The sequence below is a fragment of the Gallinula chloropus genome, assembly GCF_964237585.1.
Source record: "Gallinula chloropus genome assembly, chromosome: 2".
NCBI lineage: Eukaryota > Metazoa > Chordata > Aves > Gruiformes > Rallidae > Gallinula > Gallinula chloropus.
This window is the reverse complement of record NC_140086.1, coordinates 101,190,603-101,205,641: the sequence shown is the minus strand read 5'-3', so window position 1 is coordinate 101,205,641 and position 15,039 is coordinate 101,190,603. Positions and strand designations below refer to the sequence as shown.

Genomic DNA, 15,039 nt, shown 5'->3' with positions numbered 1-15,039 from the left:
GCTTTCAGAATGGAGACATGGGTTCCAAAACAGTTTTTTTCATAGGAGTTCTGATGAAAGTCGGCATTGACTCTGAGCGTTTATTCAGTCAGAAATATTTTAGTTTCTATAGTGGGAGAGTCAGCTAAAAAGTGACTTAAAGAAATAAACTCAGGAAAAATAACCTTTTAAGTATCCTATCCTAATCATTTCAAATTAATAATTTTTGTATCATCACTGAAATGATGAATGCTTGCAATTATTTTTAATGTTCTGCTCTTAAAATTAATCATCAGGATATTTTCAGAGAACTGCCTTTACCTGTATTAGTCTTAATACAGTTTGTAGAAATGGTATTCTGCTAGGGCTCCTTTGCTTTCAGTCTGTTTCTTAAATAAAAGTCAGATTCCTCCTCCCCCCTTTCATCTCATTTCCTCCTGTCCTGAATTAGGTAGTCCTGCATTAATTCTGTTTAGGATCAACAGTTCAGGATACCAGACAATTTTCTGTTCTCTTGATTTGGGCACAAGTGTACCAGGTTTCCTGTTTTTTCCAGAAAACCTTAAATTTCTTCCTCCCCCTCACACACACATACCTCCCAACTTTGATCCTTTTATCTAAACAATCTACAGTGTTTTCCTAGACTCTTCGCCGTTGAAGTTGCCATAGCTTGTTCTCTTAAAAATCAGTGTTCATGCTAAGGTTCTGTCTCTTCTCATGCTGTGATATGCTATACTGTCAACATCTGTAAGCTTCTCTTCTGTTATGCTGGTCTGTTCCCTTCTCTTTTTCTGGATTTCTGCGTTGCTCTAGGAGGTTGGCCAATATGGTTTGAAGGAGAACGGGAGAGGAAAGGTAAGAGATTAAAGAATGCCTACAAAACGGTGATAAATCATCGTATTTACATTTCCTAGCTCTTCTTTTTCCAGTATTTATCTAGAATCTTACTGTTACAGAGCAGGAAGCCTTAACTCTTTGTCTGTGCAGCACTTAGAGAAAGAGAGGGAGAAAAATTATGGCAGAAGGAATCAGTCTTCTGGTTGGTGAAGAAGGAAAGAACTTTTTTCAGAAGCATTAGGAGTAGTAGGTACAGATACTCTGATAGGGACAGAAATAAGTATCTGACAAGGTAGATCTTCAATTATTACAGAATTTTATATGACAAGGGGGTTTATGTTCCTTACTGGGACTCCTGAAAAATAGTAGTTAACAATGCTCTCAAGAGACCCATTGGCTATATAAAATTCAAAGAAGTTTTGCCCGAGATAGGAGAGATTCAAAAAAATACTTCCGGAGGAAAACAGCACTTTTTCATACCCTGGTCATTCTCTCTCCTTTCCTTAGAGTTTTTTCTTTTCTTGGTGCCTTGGTGAATGTGTTGTGCTCCCTTCCTAGTCTGTAAGTAGCTCCTGTGTCTGGCCAGTACCGTACTCTATACTCAGTTAGGTTGGCTGGGAAAGAAACAGAACAACTGGAAGAGAGTGGCTCGTTAAAGCTAAAAGAGGTGACATAAGATCAGAAACAGCCTGTGAATCATATAAATGTGATACCTTCCAGACCCTGCTTTCCTTTGTGTTTAAGAATTCATACTTTATTCACGAAGAATGAGGATCCAATTTGGGATTTGGCTTACAATGTAGATCATAGTGCATGTTCATCAGCTCACAAGTGTGTTGTTATTGAGGTATTCAATATATAAATACATGAAATGTAAGTAAAAACTAGCTGAATTAAGAATACAAAAGTATAATTCCCTTCTTGTAAGCACTCTCATAGCTTACCAACTTTTGTAGCTTGCTTGTATAATCGCTTCAGATTTTCCCAGGGGATTTTTACAAGCTGCCTGCAACAGTTGACTGAACTGTGCATAGTACTTTTTTTGTAATCTTTTGGGATTGGGGAAGCAACTTCATGAGTTGTCCCTCATCTTCCCATTAAGTTACTGAGCATGAAGAATCAGGTAAGTATTCAAGGGTAGGACATGGGGTTTAGAGCAGTGAAAAAAGCCACAAAATCCAAGCAGAAGGTGTAACAAAGTTTGAAGTTGCTAGGCAGAGTCTCAGGTGGTATATTAACAGAGTCACTTTGGCATTGATGTGCCAGCTTCCCAAAAGATCAATTGAAGATGCTTTTTCTGTTGATTGTATGTTTCTGAATCACTTTACTATAAATATTTATGAAGCCTGTGATTCTTCTAATTTGGATATTTTAAACATTTTAGAAATTAATCACGACATAATAAGCTATTCATTTTTGATCAGTGCGTTGAATATTGTGTGTCCTGTTAAACATTATTTATTTTCAGGTAGTACTGCATAGAGAAATTAAAACAGTTTAAAACAACTTGCTGAGTATTTTTGAGTGTTATGGAAATGTACTTTATTTGCCTTCTTTTGAAAGATTTTACTGTGGTAATCCTTTTTTCAATCTGCTTCTCAAATACTCATTTTGTCATCTTCATTTTTTCTCTAGTTCTATGCATCTCAACTCTTAATCTTTCACTACTTCTTCCAGCTTTCTGCTTCTGTTCATCTCCCTCTAAAAAGAAGGTAGGTAATAGTAAAAGGAAGAAGAAAAAATGAAGTGGAGACTCTGGATTGTATGTAGGATTTTCCTGTTTTTAAAACTTCTGTGTAAGTTGAGGTTTATTTTTTGAAAAGACTGCATGGAACACATATTTAGAAGAGTAACTGGAAATAGTTTATAAAGCTTGAAATAAGCTGTAAAGGCTCTAGTATTGCATTTAAGATTACTTTTTATTCTGTGCATGGGAAGGGTAGTACTAAAATTTCCATTAGACTGCAGCTCTTGAGTCTCTGCGCTACGTACTGTGAGTTATCTCTGCATGTGAAGAACTCAGGTTCTTATTTTGTATGTACCAGATAAGACATTCAAGCTTCTCTAGTTAATTGGCATTATGAGAGCTTTGCTGTTAACATCTGCCATGCAGTCAGTATATAATTGGAAATGTTGCCAGTTACTTAGCTTCTGCTCTCAAAATTGTTTTTGATACACAGTATTAAACACTTTGACGTCCTTGGGCTGTTGAAGGGTGTGTTTGTTCTCAGTTTTCAGCGCTGTTTTCCTTCATCTGACTTTGTTTTCTTACAGTCTTTAAATTCAGGAATGTGAAATGCAGTGCCCGCAGCTTCAAGCGCTGCGGTGTAGGGGTTCAGAACAGTGTTCACTGTGCCACAGGATTGGCTTGTTTTATCTTTTAGGGTCATGCATCCAGCTTTATGCTGAGGTGTTAGTGAATGCTGGCTACGAATTACTCCTGGAAAATGCAGTCAGCGGCTTTTAGCTGTTTCGTCATTGTTTGTGTGGATTAGCTCAGAGGCAGTGGGTTGGAACTCAGGGAGCCGTTCAGGGTGTCCTTTACGGAAAGGTTCCAGAGCGGTTTTAATGAGCTCTTCAAGGCACATGCCTGTGTGTGGCCTCCAGGAGTACTGCTGAACTTACTTGAGGTGGATTCTCACTGCGTGTTGTAGCTAATGTTACTGTCTTCTAACCTCCTGGTGCTTTTTGTCTGTATTCTCTGATAGAACGCTCAATGATCTTGCCAACATTTAAGTTCTGGTGATTTTGTTCTACCTTACTGCACAGCTGTTCTCACTTCTTTACCAGTTTCAACAACTGAGGAAAATACTGGCCTTAACTTAATTACTACAAGCATTTAAAACTCTTACCCATCATTTGAAACTTTAGCTGACTCCACTAAACCTTAGTATGTTACCTTCTGACTTTCAATCTTTGAATTCAACTACAGAAGATAATGAAGTCAAGGAGAGATTAACAGGACTGTTGTTGCTGTTCTCATAGAGTGAAGCAATTTTTTTCCTGGTGTATTTGTTAACTGTAGGTAATTCTTTTAAATAAAGATAGCCTTAATTGGATAGGATCTGTATTCAAATATTTAACATGGTTACATTGCCCAAAACAACAGTCCTAAACCTACTTTTTTTGCCAGAGTTAGAATACAGATAACATGATAATTTTTAGGGAGGAAGAAAATCTTCAGTTTTTATAGCAAAATACTCTTTAATTTCTGGTATGAAAGAACAGCTTTGCTGTCACTTGTCATTCAAGACACAAGAGGTAACCATTTGGAAAACATACCTTGCAATGCAGAAGACTTCTTCCTTTAGCAAAATACCTTCTGTTCTGATTTTGTTTGTGTGCATGCATTTTGAGTTTTGAGCCGTTACCTGCAGCTGATGAGCTCCAAAAAGAGCGAAACCAGTTAGGTCCTGCAGTACTGGCTAAATTTTTTTCTTCAAGGAGCTTCTGGTGAGGAAGACTGGACAGTGTTCTCTGCTGGATAAATTTCAGTTGCCTTTTTTCAATTTCTCCCAACACCAAAAGACGTTTGAGACTGTTTTCTTCAAGGCATACAGGTTGTGTTGCCTGTGTCTGCCTGCCACTTTCCATTCCTTCTGCTAATTATAGTTTCACTGGCTTTAATCACCAGTTTCAGCAACATCTGTTTTTTAAAAAAGGGAAGTCTGAAAGATGAGATTAATGCACAAGTAAAACAAGTAATTATGTTTGTGCTTTGTAAATTTCAATATTGACAGTTTTTTTCACTTAATATTTTATTCACAAGTTGCAAATGGAGTATCAGACTCCTTGTGTATATGCAGCACTGCCTTTTTATCCTCTTTTTCCCAGAACTTGATGATTTAGTTCTTTGTTTAAAGAGAAGGTACTTTTCTTGTCTTTTGGGTTTTGTTTTCTCTTACCTATATCTCTGTTTTCTCTTTTCCCTTGTTTTCTCTGTCTTTCTCTCTGACAGTTCACTAGCAGGTTCAAGAGGAAGCTAGAGTGGGCAGAAAAGCTGCTGGAATCTTAAGCATGAATGATACTTTACTAGAGATGGGCATTAACCCTACGTTCTGTAATGAAGTTATGGTTAGTAACTCAAGTCAGACTGACTGCCTAAAGCTCTGATCAGCTTTATTAATGAGCAGGTGACTACACAACAGTTATTTTTCTAAGGTCCTCTCATGTCTGTATAGCTGCACTCTTCACCTGTGTACCTGTACTATACGGGAAACTGAACAGCCTACACAAAGCCCGAGCTCAGCACCCAGACTAGCTCTGTGTTCTGTGGTGGCTACAGGTGTGGTGAGTCCCTTTCACAGCTCAGTGCAGCTCTCTCTTCCTGTAACTGCCCTTTTTCCACACATATTCCCTCACGCTGCTAGTCATACAAATACCCTTCTCTTTACCTTAGTCTGCCCTGGCATCTGGCAGCTCCTTCTAAAAGATGATGATAGCTAAAGATCTTTTTTTTTTTTCTATTCTTACTGTATTTAAACTTATGCTTGTTGAAACCACTGATTTAAATTCCTAGGAGATGAGAAAGAGGAGGGTGACTGAGAAAAATCAGGTCATGAGAAGATGTTTAGTGGCAGTGCTGGTGTAAAGGCTACACAGTACTGGGAACAGGGAGAGAAGAGTTTAAAACAAGATGGGGAAGATCACCTCCTCTTGATAGAAATACCAGCATTATTGCACTGATCCAGCAGTCAGTGGAATTACAGTTTTGAACTACAGAAAGAAGACTTATTATCTGGTGTGCTTCCTGTATAAACTTGTTGCATAAAATTACTATAAGAAGATAATCTTTTGTCAACTTAGAGGAGGAATGTTGGTGGATGCCATAATCTTCTCAATGTTCCTCTCTGTTTTGGTGTAGTTAGAAACTGCAATCTCAGTTTACAGAGCTAGTGACACAGTTATCTCTGAACTGTTTTTTAATAACTGTTTTGTAACATTCCACTTTCAAATAACATGACAATTTGTAGCTGAGTTTATTGCAGCATCATGATTCTGTATATTGTTTGTGCTAACAGTATTGTCAGGTACTTCGGTATCCATACGATATCTGTCAGATGGTGGTTATCAGAAAGTCACTATGTGTTGTCCCAGAAGACACATGTATGATGCTGTAAAAGTGCCATCAGCCTTTAGAGAAGAATGTAAGTCTGTTCTTACAGATAGTGATGACTCCCATCTACATGTTGTATTTCTATGAGTTCTCTTGACCCTCATCCACGTTACACAGATGAATAGGTGACAGGATTAGCTTGATGCACAGTAAAGAGGGAAAATCTAAAGTGGATCACATTAAAACTTGCTTCTGGGATGAGGAATGATGCTGCAAATGCCTTCTCGGTCTTGGAGAAATTATGTAGTATCTGTGATCCTGTGAGGAAAGGTCTAAACTTTGATAGAGGATATTTAAAGAATGAGAATAAAATGTCTAAATTGCACTTTGTGAGGTTTTGGGCATTGTTTTATGTAAGGCAGATTTTGAATTTTTGAGGTGTTCTCAGTAGACCTGTACTTCTTCATTCGTGATCACTAAAATTATAAGTGGCTGGTGATGTTCATGGAAATCTAACTTACCTTTTCAAGTTAGATTTGCGTTTATTCTCCTAGAGTCATTATTTCAGTGCCACATCTGGTTTGCTCATGGTTTAAATTAATTTCTGACTGTAAAAAGAAAGTGATGCTGTTCACAACAGTATCATGACTGCTTTAAAGACTTGTGTCTGACTGCTAACATATTTCACTACATGCAAATATATTATCAAAGAGATCATATAACTGTGAGACAAGAAAACAGGATTGTGCCACTATGATTTACATGGCATAATGAGTAGCTGGCAGGTTGGGACTTGTGATTTGAATTACCACATAAAATCGCTAGTAGCATGATATAAACTGAAACATTAAAGCTTGTGGCTTTACAAATTGAAGTTAAAATGTGAATTTTCCATCTTTTGGTGCAATAAATAGTTGTTCTGGGTGTTCAGGTTTTCATCAGAACTGTCTGTGCTAATTCATGCATAGAAAGCAAATCTGAGTCCTGAAGTGCTTGTCCTTAAATCAACATCAGAAAGGGGGACGAAGATAGCTGTGAAAATGAAGAACATTTTAAAGGAATCATGTTTTTATTTGGGTACTTAAATAACTTTCAGGAGGGAAAAAATGTAAAGTGGGATTGATTGTGGAATTCTCTGGTTAGTGGAATACGTGTGCTTAACGAGTAGCACTTCAGTGAAATAGGTTGGGACTCCAATACTTACTGATTCTGGTGTCAGGATTTAAAATGTCTCTGAAGGTGGGTAGGTAAGGGAAAGGGTGCAGGAGGTGTGGGTTATATACCGAGGCTGTGTAGCAGAGATGAGACTGCCTGTTGGTGCCTCTCCCTGTGAACAGAGAGATGTTCTGTATTTGCCTTTCCCTGCTCAGTGTAACTGAACACGAGCGAGCTGCTTGAGAGGAAATCCTCAGCGTTCAGATGTTCGAGTTACTGGTATTTTCATGAGTTAGCCACTGGGAGATTTCATCAGTTTGACAGTTACTTTGTTTTCTCTGTAACCCTACATAGTTTGGGCAGGGGAATGTTTTGGAAGTAAGGATGCTGCCAAAAGAGATTGACTCAAGTTATCTCTGACAAGAAAGCAAGTAGATAAACTCCTGCGCTCTAAACAATCTCTAAGACAAAGTGAAAAACAAAAACATCAGAATGATTCCTGACACATTTGTATTTTCTTCACTTGAAAAGTAGAACAGGTCCATCTACTTGCAGCAGTACAAATGTTTACAGAAGTACCCCAAAGATTATTTAGGATACCTGGTTCTCTACAGTGCAGTAAATACTAGTAACTGACATAGATGAAGAATCTAGTGAATTACTGAACATAAGACGGGTCTGCAGTTTGAGGTCTCTTCCTTTTCTTAGGTAGAGGTAGGAACACATCTGATTTTTCTGTACTGAAGCATGATTTTAATCCTACAATATGCTTGTGAGTTGGTATGATGGTGTTTCTGTTTTCTTATCTAGATGCTGTGTAAAGTACAATTTTTCTTAACGATAAGGATAGGGAAAATTAAGGAGATCAGGACATTTAAGATGATGGGGATTATGTTTTGTCACACAAAACGAAAAGATGGGGATTTGTATATGGAGGGGGTTCAAATTTCTCTTCTTTTTCACAAGTCTTTGGGAGTTGTCAGCTACATTTTGCAATTTCCACTTCATCTTTTCATTGAGTTCTGGAAAGCTTTTATGCAGTATTGATTTTTTTTTTTAAAAAGAAATGTCCTTTTTCAGTGTGAGGAAGACTGTGGTTATTTTGGGCTAGAGTTCAGTGGTCTTGAGGTGAGACTGCCCCTCTGTTCTAATGAGACCCCACGTGAAGTGCTGCATACAACTGTGGGGTCCCCGGTACAGGAACGACATAGAGCTGTTGGAGCGAGTCCAGAGGAGGCCACAAGGATGGTCAGAGGGCAGGAGCACCTCTCCTGTGAAGTCAGGCTGAGTTGGCTTGTTCAGCCTGGAGAAAAGAAGGCTCTGGGGAGACCTTATAGCAGCCTTACAGTACATAGAGGGGACCTACAGGAAGGGTGGAGATAGTTTGATGTGACAAGGGTAATGGTTTTAAACTAAAAGAGGTTAGATGCAGGCTAGATATACATGAGAGAGTTTGTATGGTAAGCATGGTGAGGCACTGGAACAAGTTGCCCAGAGAGGTGGTAGATAGCTCATCCCTGGAAACATTCAGGCTCAGGTTGGATGGGGCTCTGAGCAACATGGTCACGTGGAGGGTGTCCCTGCTTATTGCAGGGGTGTCTGACTGCACGGCATTTAAAGGTCCCTTCCAACCCGGACTACTCTGAGTCTCTCTTTTCAGAGGACTCTAATCCACTCTATGGCTCCGGATTAGAGTCCTCCGAAACAAAACGGCAGGGTGTATGTGTTTCCCTTCTTCTGTCATTTAAGATGTATATCCCCCAACTGTATCTTTTAGCTGCAGTTTGAGGTTGTTGAGAGTGTGATTTAGCATTTAAGGGATATTGTTGAGTTATTTTGTTGATTTTTCACACTGTGCATAGGCACACTATTTGCATGTCTGCATCTGTGCAGAGTTTCTTTTTTTCACATAGACTCTTAAAAATTATTGGCATTTTAAAAAAACCCCAAACATTTTGGAACATCCTACTTCAGCATGCCGTTTCTAAGTTAGACCACCAGATCTTTTTACTAGCTTGAATATTTATGTATTTTATTATGAGTGCACGCAGAACTCGGGTCACCCCGATCTTCTCATTTCCTACTTCCAGTGATTTTGTTTAGTGGTTTTGTTTTAATCCAATCCAAATGGAATAAATAAGAACAAAATGTATTAGCTCATTATTAGTAATTACTGGACTTTTAAATATTTATTCAAATGTGGCTTGTAACACTGTTTTTGTTTTGATTTCAGAACGCTCTCTTTAGTTGTATTAACAGAAATGAAAGTAAGTATGCAATGAACAGTTTGTCTTGGTTTTCTTGTATATTGTTCTATGTTTTTTTTCTCTAAAATGTAAGAAATTCTGTGGGTGTGCATATGCACAAATCATACAGATTTGGTTCCATAGGAGGACAAACCACATGCATAACTTTTCATGCTCAAACGAGAAGGGGATTGGGCTGTTAATATAATTTATATCATGTTTTAATTTGTGTGTCTGTGGGAGTTACTGTCATGTTTTGACTGTTACCTAGAAGCTCATCTTTTTCCTTCTGCATTCTTCATTTGACATGGGTTAAGTAACAAAATTTAATGCATAGATGAAATATTGTACCATGTAAAATAAAATTAAATCAGTGTCTCAATTAATTCTAGTAAAAGTGTAATTAATATAATTAATTGTGTAATTGATGTATAAAAAATGGGTGAATCACAATACCTTCTCTATTTTTAATGAGTTTTAGGATACAACTCTAATAATAATTTGTTTATTCATAAATCTTAGAATGTGTAAGGTTGGAAGGGACCTTTCAAGGTCATCTGGTCCAACCCCCCCTGGAGTAAACAGGGACACATTCACTAGATCAGGTGACTCAGAACCCCATCAAACCTGACCTTGAATATCTCCAGGGATGGGATCTCCACTACCTCACTGGGAAGCCTGTTCCAGTGATCTCCCACGCTCATACAGATCAAAATTTTTTTTTCCGAATAGCCCACCTAAATCTCCCCTTTTAAAACCATCAACCCTCATCCTGTTGCATGCCCTTGTGAGCAGTTCTTTCCCCAGCTTTCTTACAGGTACTGGAAGGCCACTGTAAGGTCTCCCCAGAGCCTTCCCTTCTCCAGGCTGAACGAGCCCAACTCTCTCAGCCTGACTTCGTAGGAGAGGGGCTCCAGCCCTTTGATCATTTTTGTGGCCTCCTCTGGACCCACTCCAGCTATTAATAATATTAATCTAATAATTCCGTTTTAGGACAAGCCTGTTTACTTTAAATAAGAACAGGATAGCTGAAGATAAAATTCAGCTGTCTTGCTGACATTTGAACTTGAGTTCAAAGCAACTTTAGGGCATTTCTTCTCCAGCCAAACAAGCAAATGTAATTGGGCCGCTTACAGCTATTCCCAGTGGACTGAGATTATTTTAGTAGAACAGAGAAGAATTTCTCCATATTTTTTTCCACAGTAATACCTTGAGCATCATTGTGTTGGGCTACAGACATGTCTTCATTCCTCTGTGTGGGAACCCATGCTTTTCTGTGGTTTGTTTCCCCAGTGGGGTCCGTGTGTTGCAGTTACGCGGGTCATCACACAAACTGCCGGGAGTATTGCCAAGCGATTTTTCGGACAGACTCTTCTCCTGGTCCTTCACAGATTAAAGCAGTTGAAAACTACTGTGCATCGATCAGCCCTCAGCTCATACACTGTGTGAACAACTATACACAGTCCTATCCGATGAGAAATCCTACAGATAGTAAGTATGAAGCAATCCTTCCTTACTGAGAGTTATAAAAAGTACTGAGAACATTTCAGGATTTTATGCACTTTTAATATAAAATGTGTTATTGCATCACTAAGGTATCAATTGTATTAATGTATTGCTATGTTATGGATTTATATAGTGATAACTTCTGTTTGAATGTGCATTATTGTTTTTTTTTTAATTTTGTTAATTCTGCATTCTAGTAGTTTTATCCCAGAGTTGATTCTGTTTGCATTTAAAAGAAGCAGTGGTATTTGAGATTATCTGGGAGGAGGGGAAGCCTCCTTAGAGCACTTTTTTCTCTTGAGGGCTGTTAAGTCATGCATCTTGGTGGTGGTGGTTGTATGCTTGATCACTCATTACCCTTTTTATTTTGTTGAACAGGTTTGTATTGCTGTGACAGAGCAGAAGACTATGCGTGTCAGGCCGCCTGTAAAAGGATTCTTATGTCAATGAAAACAGAGCTTGAAATTGTCGATGGACTTATAGAAGGCTGTAAAACAATGCCTCTCCCACAGGATCCACTCTGGCAATGTTTTCTTGAGAGCTCAAGATCAGTTCACCCAGGAGTCACTGTGCACCCTCCACCTTCAACGGGCCTCGATGGAGCTAAGCTCCATTGCTGTTCTAAAGCAAATTCTTCCACGTGTAGGTCAGTGTCTCCACCCTCATTTACAATTGTGTAAATGCTTCAGAAGCCCTTTGCCCAAATCCTGCCATTCATGTCAAAGAGTTGAAAAATAACAGTTTTTAGGTAAAGAGATGAGTGACATAATCCGTCCAAAACCTAATTTGCATCTCAAAAACATACTATTCCATTAGAGGGAATCACGGTTTTTTTCACTTTTAGCACAGGCTTCTTATAGCAGACCTTCTGAGTTAATGAAACCTGCACCTTAAGAGAGGCCTTAACCAGCTGCTGAAGAGCCGAGGGGATAACGAACTGCACACACTCTGTTTGCTGCATGTGAAAACCTTAGCAGTATTCCTCACTAAAGGCTATTCAGATTTTTGTCAATGAAAAAAAATAACTTGTGTTATTTTATAATCAACTAAGGGAACTAACTTCCAACATTTATTTTTTTTTTACAAATGCTTTCAGCAAATAGGTGCATGCTTGCAGATGACTGGAGCATTTTAAATGGAGAGCAGTCATCTGTGCTATACTTGAAAAATAGATCATTATTGCATTTTACGTGCATCAGTATTTCAAAATAAGTTGCAAACATCGACTTTTGACCTCTTGCTTCCCTTCATATTAAAGAGAGGTTCCAGTAACAGCAATGTTTTAGTACACTGTAGGGCAGTTGATATAATATTGATACGTGCTTGCTTTGACAATGAAGGATCCTCCAATCACGTTTTCAATATGCAGTGGACTTTAATAGTCCATACCTTCATCTGAGGTGGGAAATGCTTGTAGTTTATAGGATAGTTTGTGAACAAGAGTGGCTTGGACCAGGAATCATCTCAGACACAAGCAATAAACAGTACACCTGTTTCAAACGTCAGGGCAAAGGAAGAAATGTATTTTATTTAACAATTATTACTGCAGGAGGAGGACTTGTGATTTGAAGCTATTCATTATCATGTCAACCTAGATTGACTACAATTAAAATGAGCTGGATAGTTCTCACCTTAAAGTCCCTTAGTTCAGGTTTCCAGCAGTTACATTTTTTTATTGAATATTGTAGTTTTATATTCTGAAGTCTTTCAGTCTTACCAGCTTAAAGAATTGCTAGCATTCTTAAGTAAAACTGGAAAACTTATAGAAACAGTCAGGTGGGATTGTTTACTTTGAGTACAACATGTGGATACTCTTCCAAACTTTGTGGGCAGTACCACAGTCTTCTCCAGTGGGAGCAGGCTCTTGTGAACAGCAAAGAACCAGTAGGCTCTGCTATATCTGAACGATTGCTGTTCTTTTCATTTTATTTTGTCTTTTTTTTTTCTTGATGATGATGCTTTTTTTTCTTTCCAGAGAGCTCTGCACTAAACTTTATAGCACGAGCTGGGGCAATTCACAGAGCTGGCAAGAATTTGATCGCTTTTGTGAGTATAATGCAGTTGAAGTTTCCATGTTGACCTGTTTAGCAGATGTACGAGAACCTTGTCAGCTGGGCTGTAGAAATCTTACTTACTGCACTAATTTTAATAACAGGTAGGAGAGAGACACTGAATATTTTATAAAGGAATTCCTGTGCTTTGATTTAAAAAAAAAAAAACAAACCAAAATGTTGTTCAGGTTTATTTTGAGATTGTATGTACATGTCTTTCTGCAAATATTTTTAAAAATAATTTTCAAATTAAGTAATTTTTCTTTAGAGTAAACTTTTGGAAATAATTTAACTATGAGTGTAACAAAACTTAGAAGAATAAAAGTTAACCCATGAATCTATTAAATGTCATGTATTAACAGCACATTCTTCTGTCTTGTATAGAGAAGTAAGCTGTGGTTACTGGAATCTTGTGTATTATAATGTATGAATTCTTGTTAAATTTACATGTTACTCTTTTTTCAAAATATCTTTTTTTGCAGAGATATTTCTGTGGTTTTATACTCTCTAGGGCTAAATGTATGATTTAAAAGTGGTGTCTGTATTAGTACTTACAAGGTTACAAATTAAATAGTTTGAGATTCCTGCTTACAACTAGCTGAAAGGAGACTATAGAGAGGTGGACGATGGTCTCTTCAGCCAGGTGACAGGATATAGGACAAGGGGAAATAGCATGAAGCTGTGCCAGGGCAAGTTCAGATTAGATGTTAGAAAAAAGTTCTTCACTGAAAGAGTTGTCAGGGCCCTGAACAGGCTGCCCAGGGAGGGGATTGAGTCACCTTCCCTGGATGTGTTTAAAAAAAGGGTAGATGAGGTACTTAGGGATATGGTTTAGCTTAGGATGGGAATGGTTGGACTTGATGATCTTAAAGGTCTTTTCCAACCTTGTGATTCTGTGATTCAAAAAACATTCAAAATTTTGTCAGCTGTTAGAAGCCTGTGTTTTTTTATGGAAATAGTCTGCATTGCTGTAAGTTTTATGAGTGGTCAAATGACATGTGTTATAGATGCAGCCTGGGCAAATATAAATTATAAATGACCTTGCACTAGTGATTCACCAGGAAATATTCACACTGGTATTCAGGGTATCTAAGATATTTTCTTTTAAGTCATCTTTCTTCAGGCAAGAAACAATTAAGTGATATTTGATCTAAGAGGTGTTAGGTGAGAAGAGGGTCTCAGCCTTTATCCTTGAAGAGCTTATTTTGTATCAAGACAGAATTCAGATTGATTTTGATCTTGTGTACCTGTGGAAGGGACTCATTTTATACCACAAAAAGCAAGCCAGACCAAGGTTGTAGAATTCATATGGTGAAAGGTAAAATACATGGTGTTTTCTTTTTCTTGTACACATGCCATACCTTAACTTCTCCTTTTAAGACCAACAGAACTTTTTAGGAGCTGCAATACTCAGTCAGACCAGGGAGCCATGAATGACATGAAGCTGTGGGAAAAAGGGAGTATTAAGATGCCATTTATAAATATTCCCGTGCTTGATATTAAAAAATGCCAACCGGAAATGTGGAAGGCAATTGCCTGCTCACTGCAGATTAAACCTTGCCACAGCAAATCTAGAGGAAGTATTATCTGCAAGTAAGTACTGTGGGGGCAGGGGAAATAACAGCTTTGGGGTTCTGCTGAGGATTTTAATGAGAACTAAAAAGTCACTGTAGGACAGTGTTTGACTATGTTAGCAAAACATGGCAAGGCAAACACCAGAAGGAATATGAGCTTGCTTGTCATTGCTTGAATCTCCATCACTGTAAATGGAAGATGATCACCTGTTAATGAGATGGATATATGTGCTTCTATTGTAAAGTTTTATTTGGGGGGGGATTGGTTTTTGGTACTCTGTGGTGCCTACAAAACCTTTACTTTTTTTTCAGTTTTGGGACCTAATGGTGATTTTAAGCTGATAGAAAGGTGTGCAAAAAAATGAAGGGATTGTGGGGTTTTGGGGGTCTTGTTTGTTTGGTTTGGCTTTGTTGGGGGTTTTTTTTGTTTTGTTTTGGGGGGGTGGTTTGTTTTGGGTTTTTTTAAAATAAAATTTTGCAAGTAGGTGACTGGGTAGAAGACAAACCAGTTAATAGTATGGGTAGTGAGATAGAATTCAACCAATATTCTACATGAGTAAATCAGGGAAATCCTTGGTCTTGGAATATGCATGTGTATGATGCCATAGAAATGAATATCACCAGACCTAAACTAG

The 15,039-nt window shown here is 38.1% G+C and overlaps 1 protein-coding gene across 2 annotated transcripts in view; it reads left to right on the top strand.

Annotated features, from left to right (window-relative positions):
- Positions 1 to 15,039, top strand: part of RECK (reversion inducing cysteine rich protein with kazal motifs) — a gene marked incomplete at its 5' end in the record, with an annotated part of 67,019 nt that overhangs the window by 26,665 nt on the left and 25,315 nt on the right. Inside the window, 6 exons of one of the 2 annotated variants that reach the window (XM_084279743.1) lie at positions 793 to 834; positions 9,261 to 9,294; positions 10,567 to 10,764; positions 11,158 to 11,425; positions 12,755 to 12,934; positions 14,211 to 14,423. In XM_084279743.1, the coding sequence (XP_084135869.1) occupies positions 793 to 834; positions 9,261 to 9,294; positions 10,567 to 10,764; positions 11,158 to 11,425; positions 12,755 to 12,934; positions 14,211 to 14,423 (935 nt within the window). The remainder of the gene's footprint in view (positions 1 to 792; positions 835 to 9,260; positions 9,295 to 10,566; positions 10,765 to 11,157; positions 11,426 to 12,754; positions 12,935 to 14,210; positions 14,424 to 15,039) is intronic. The other variant, XM_084279744.1, reaches the window with a different exon arrangement.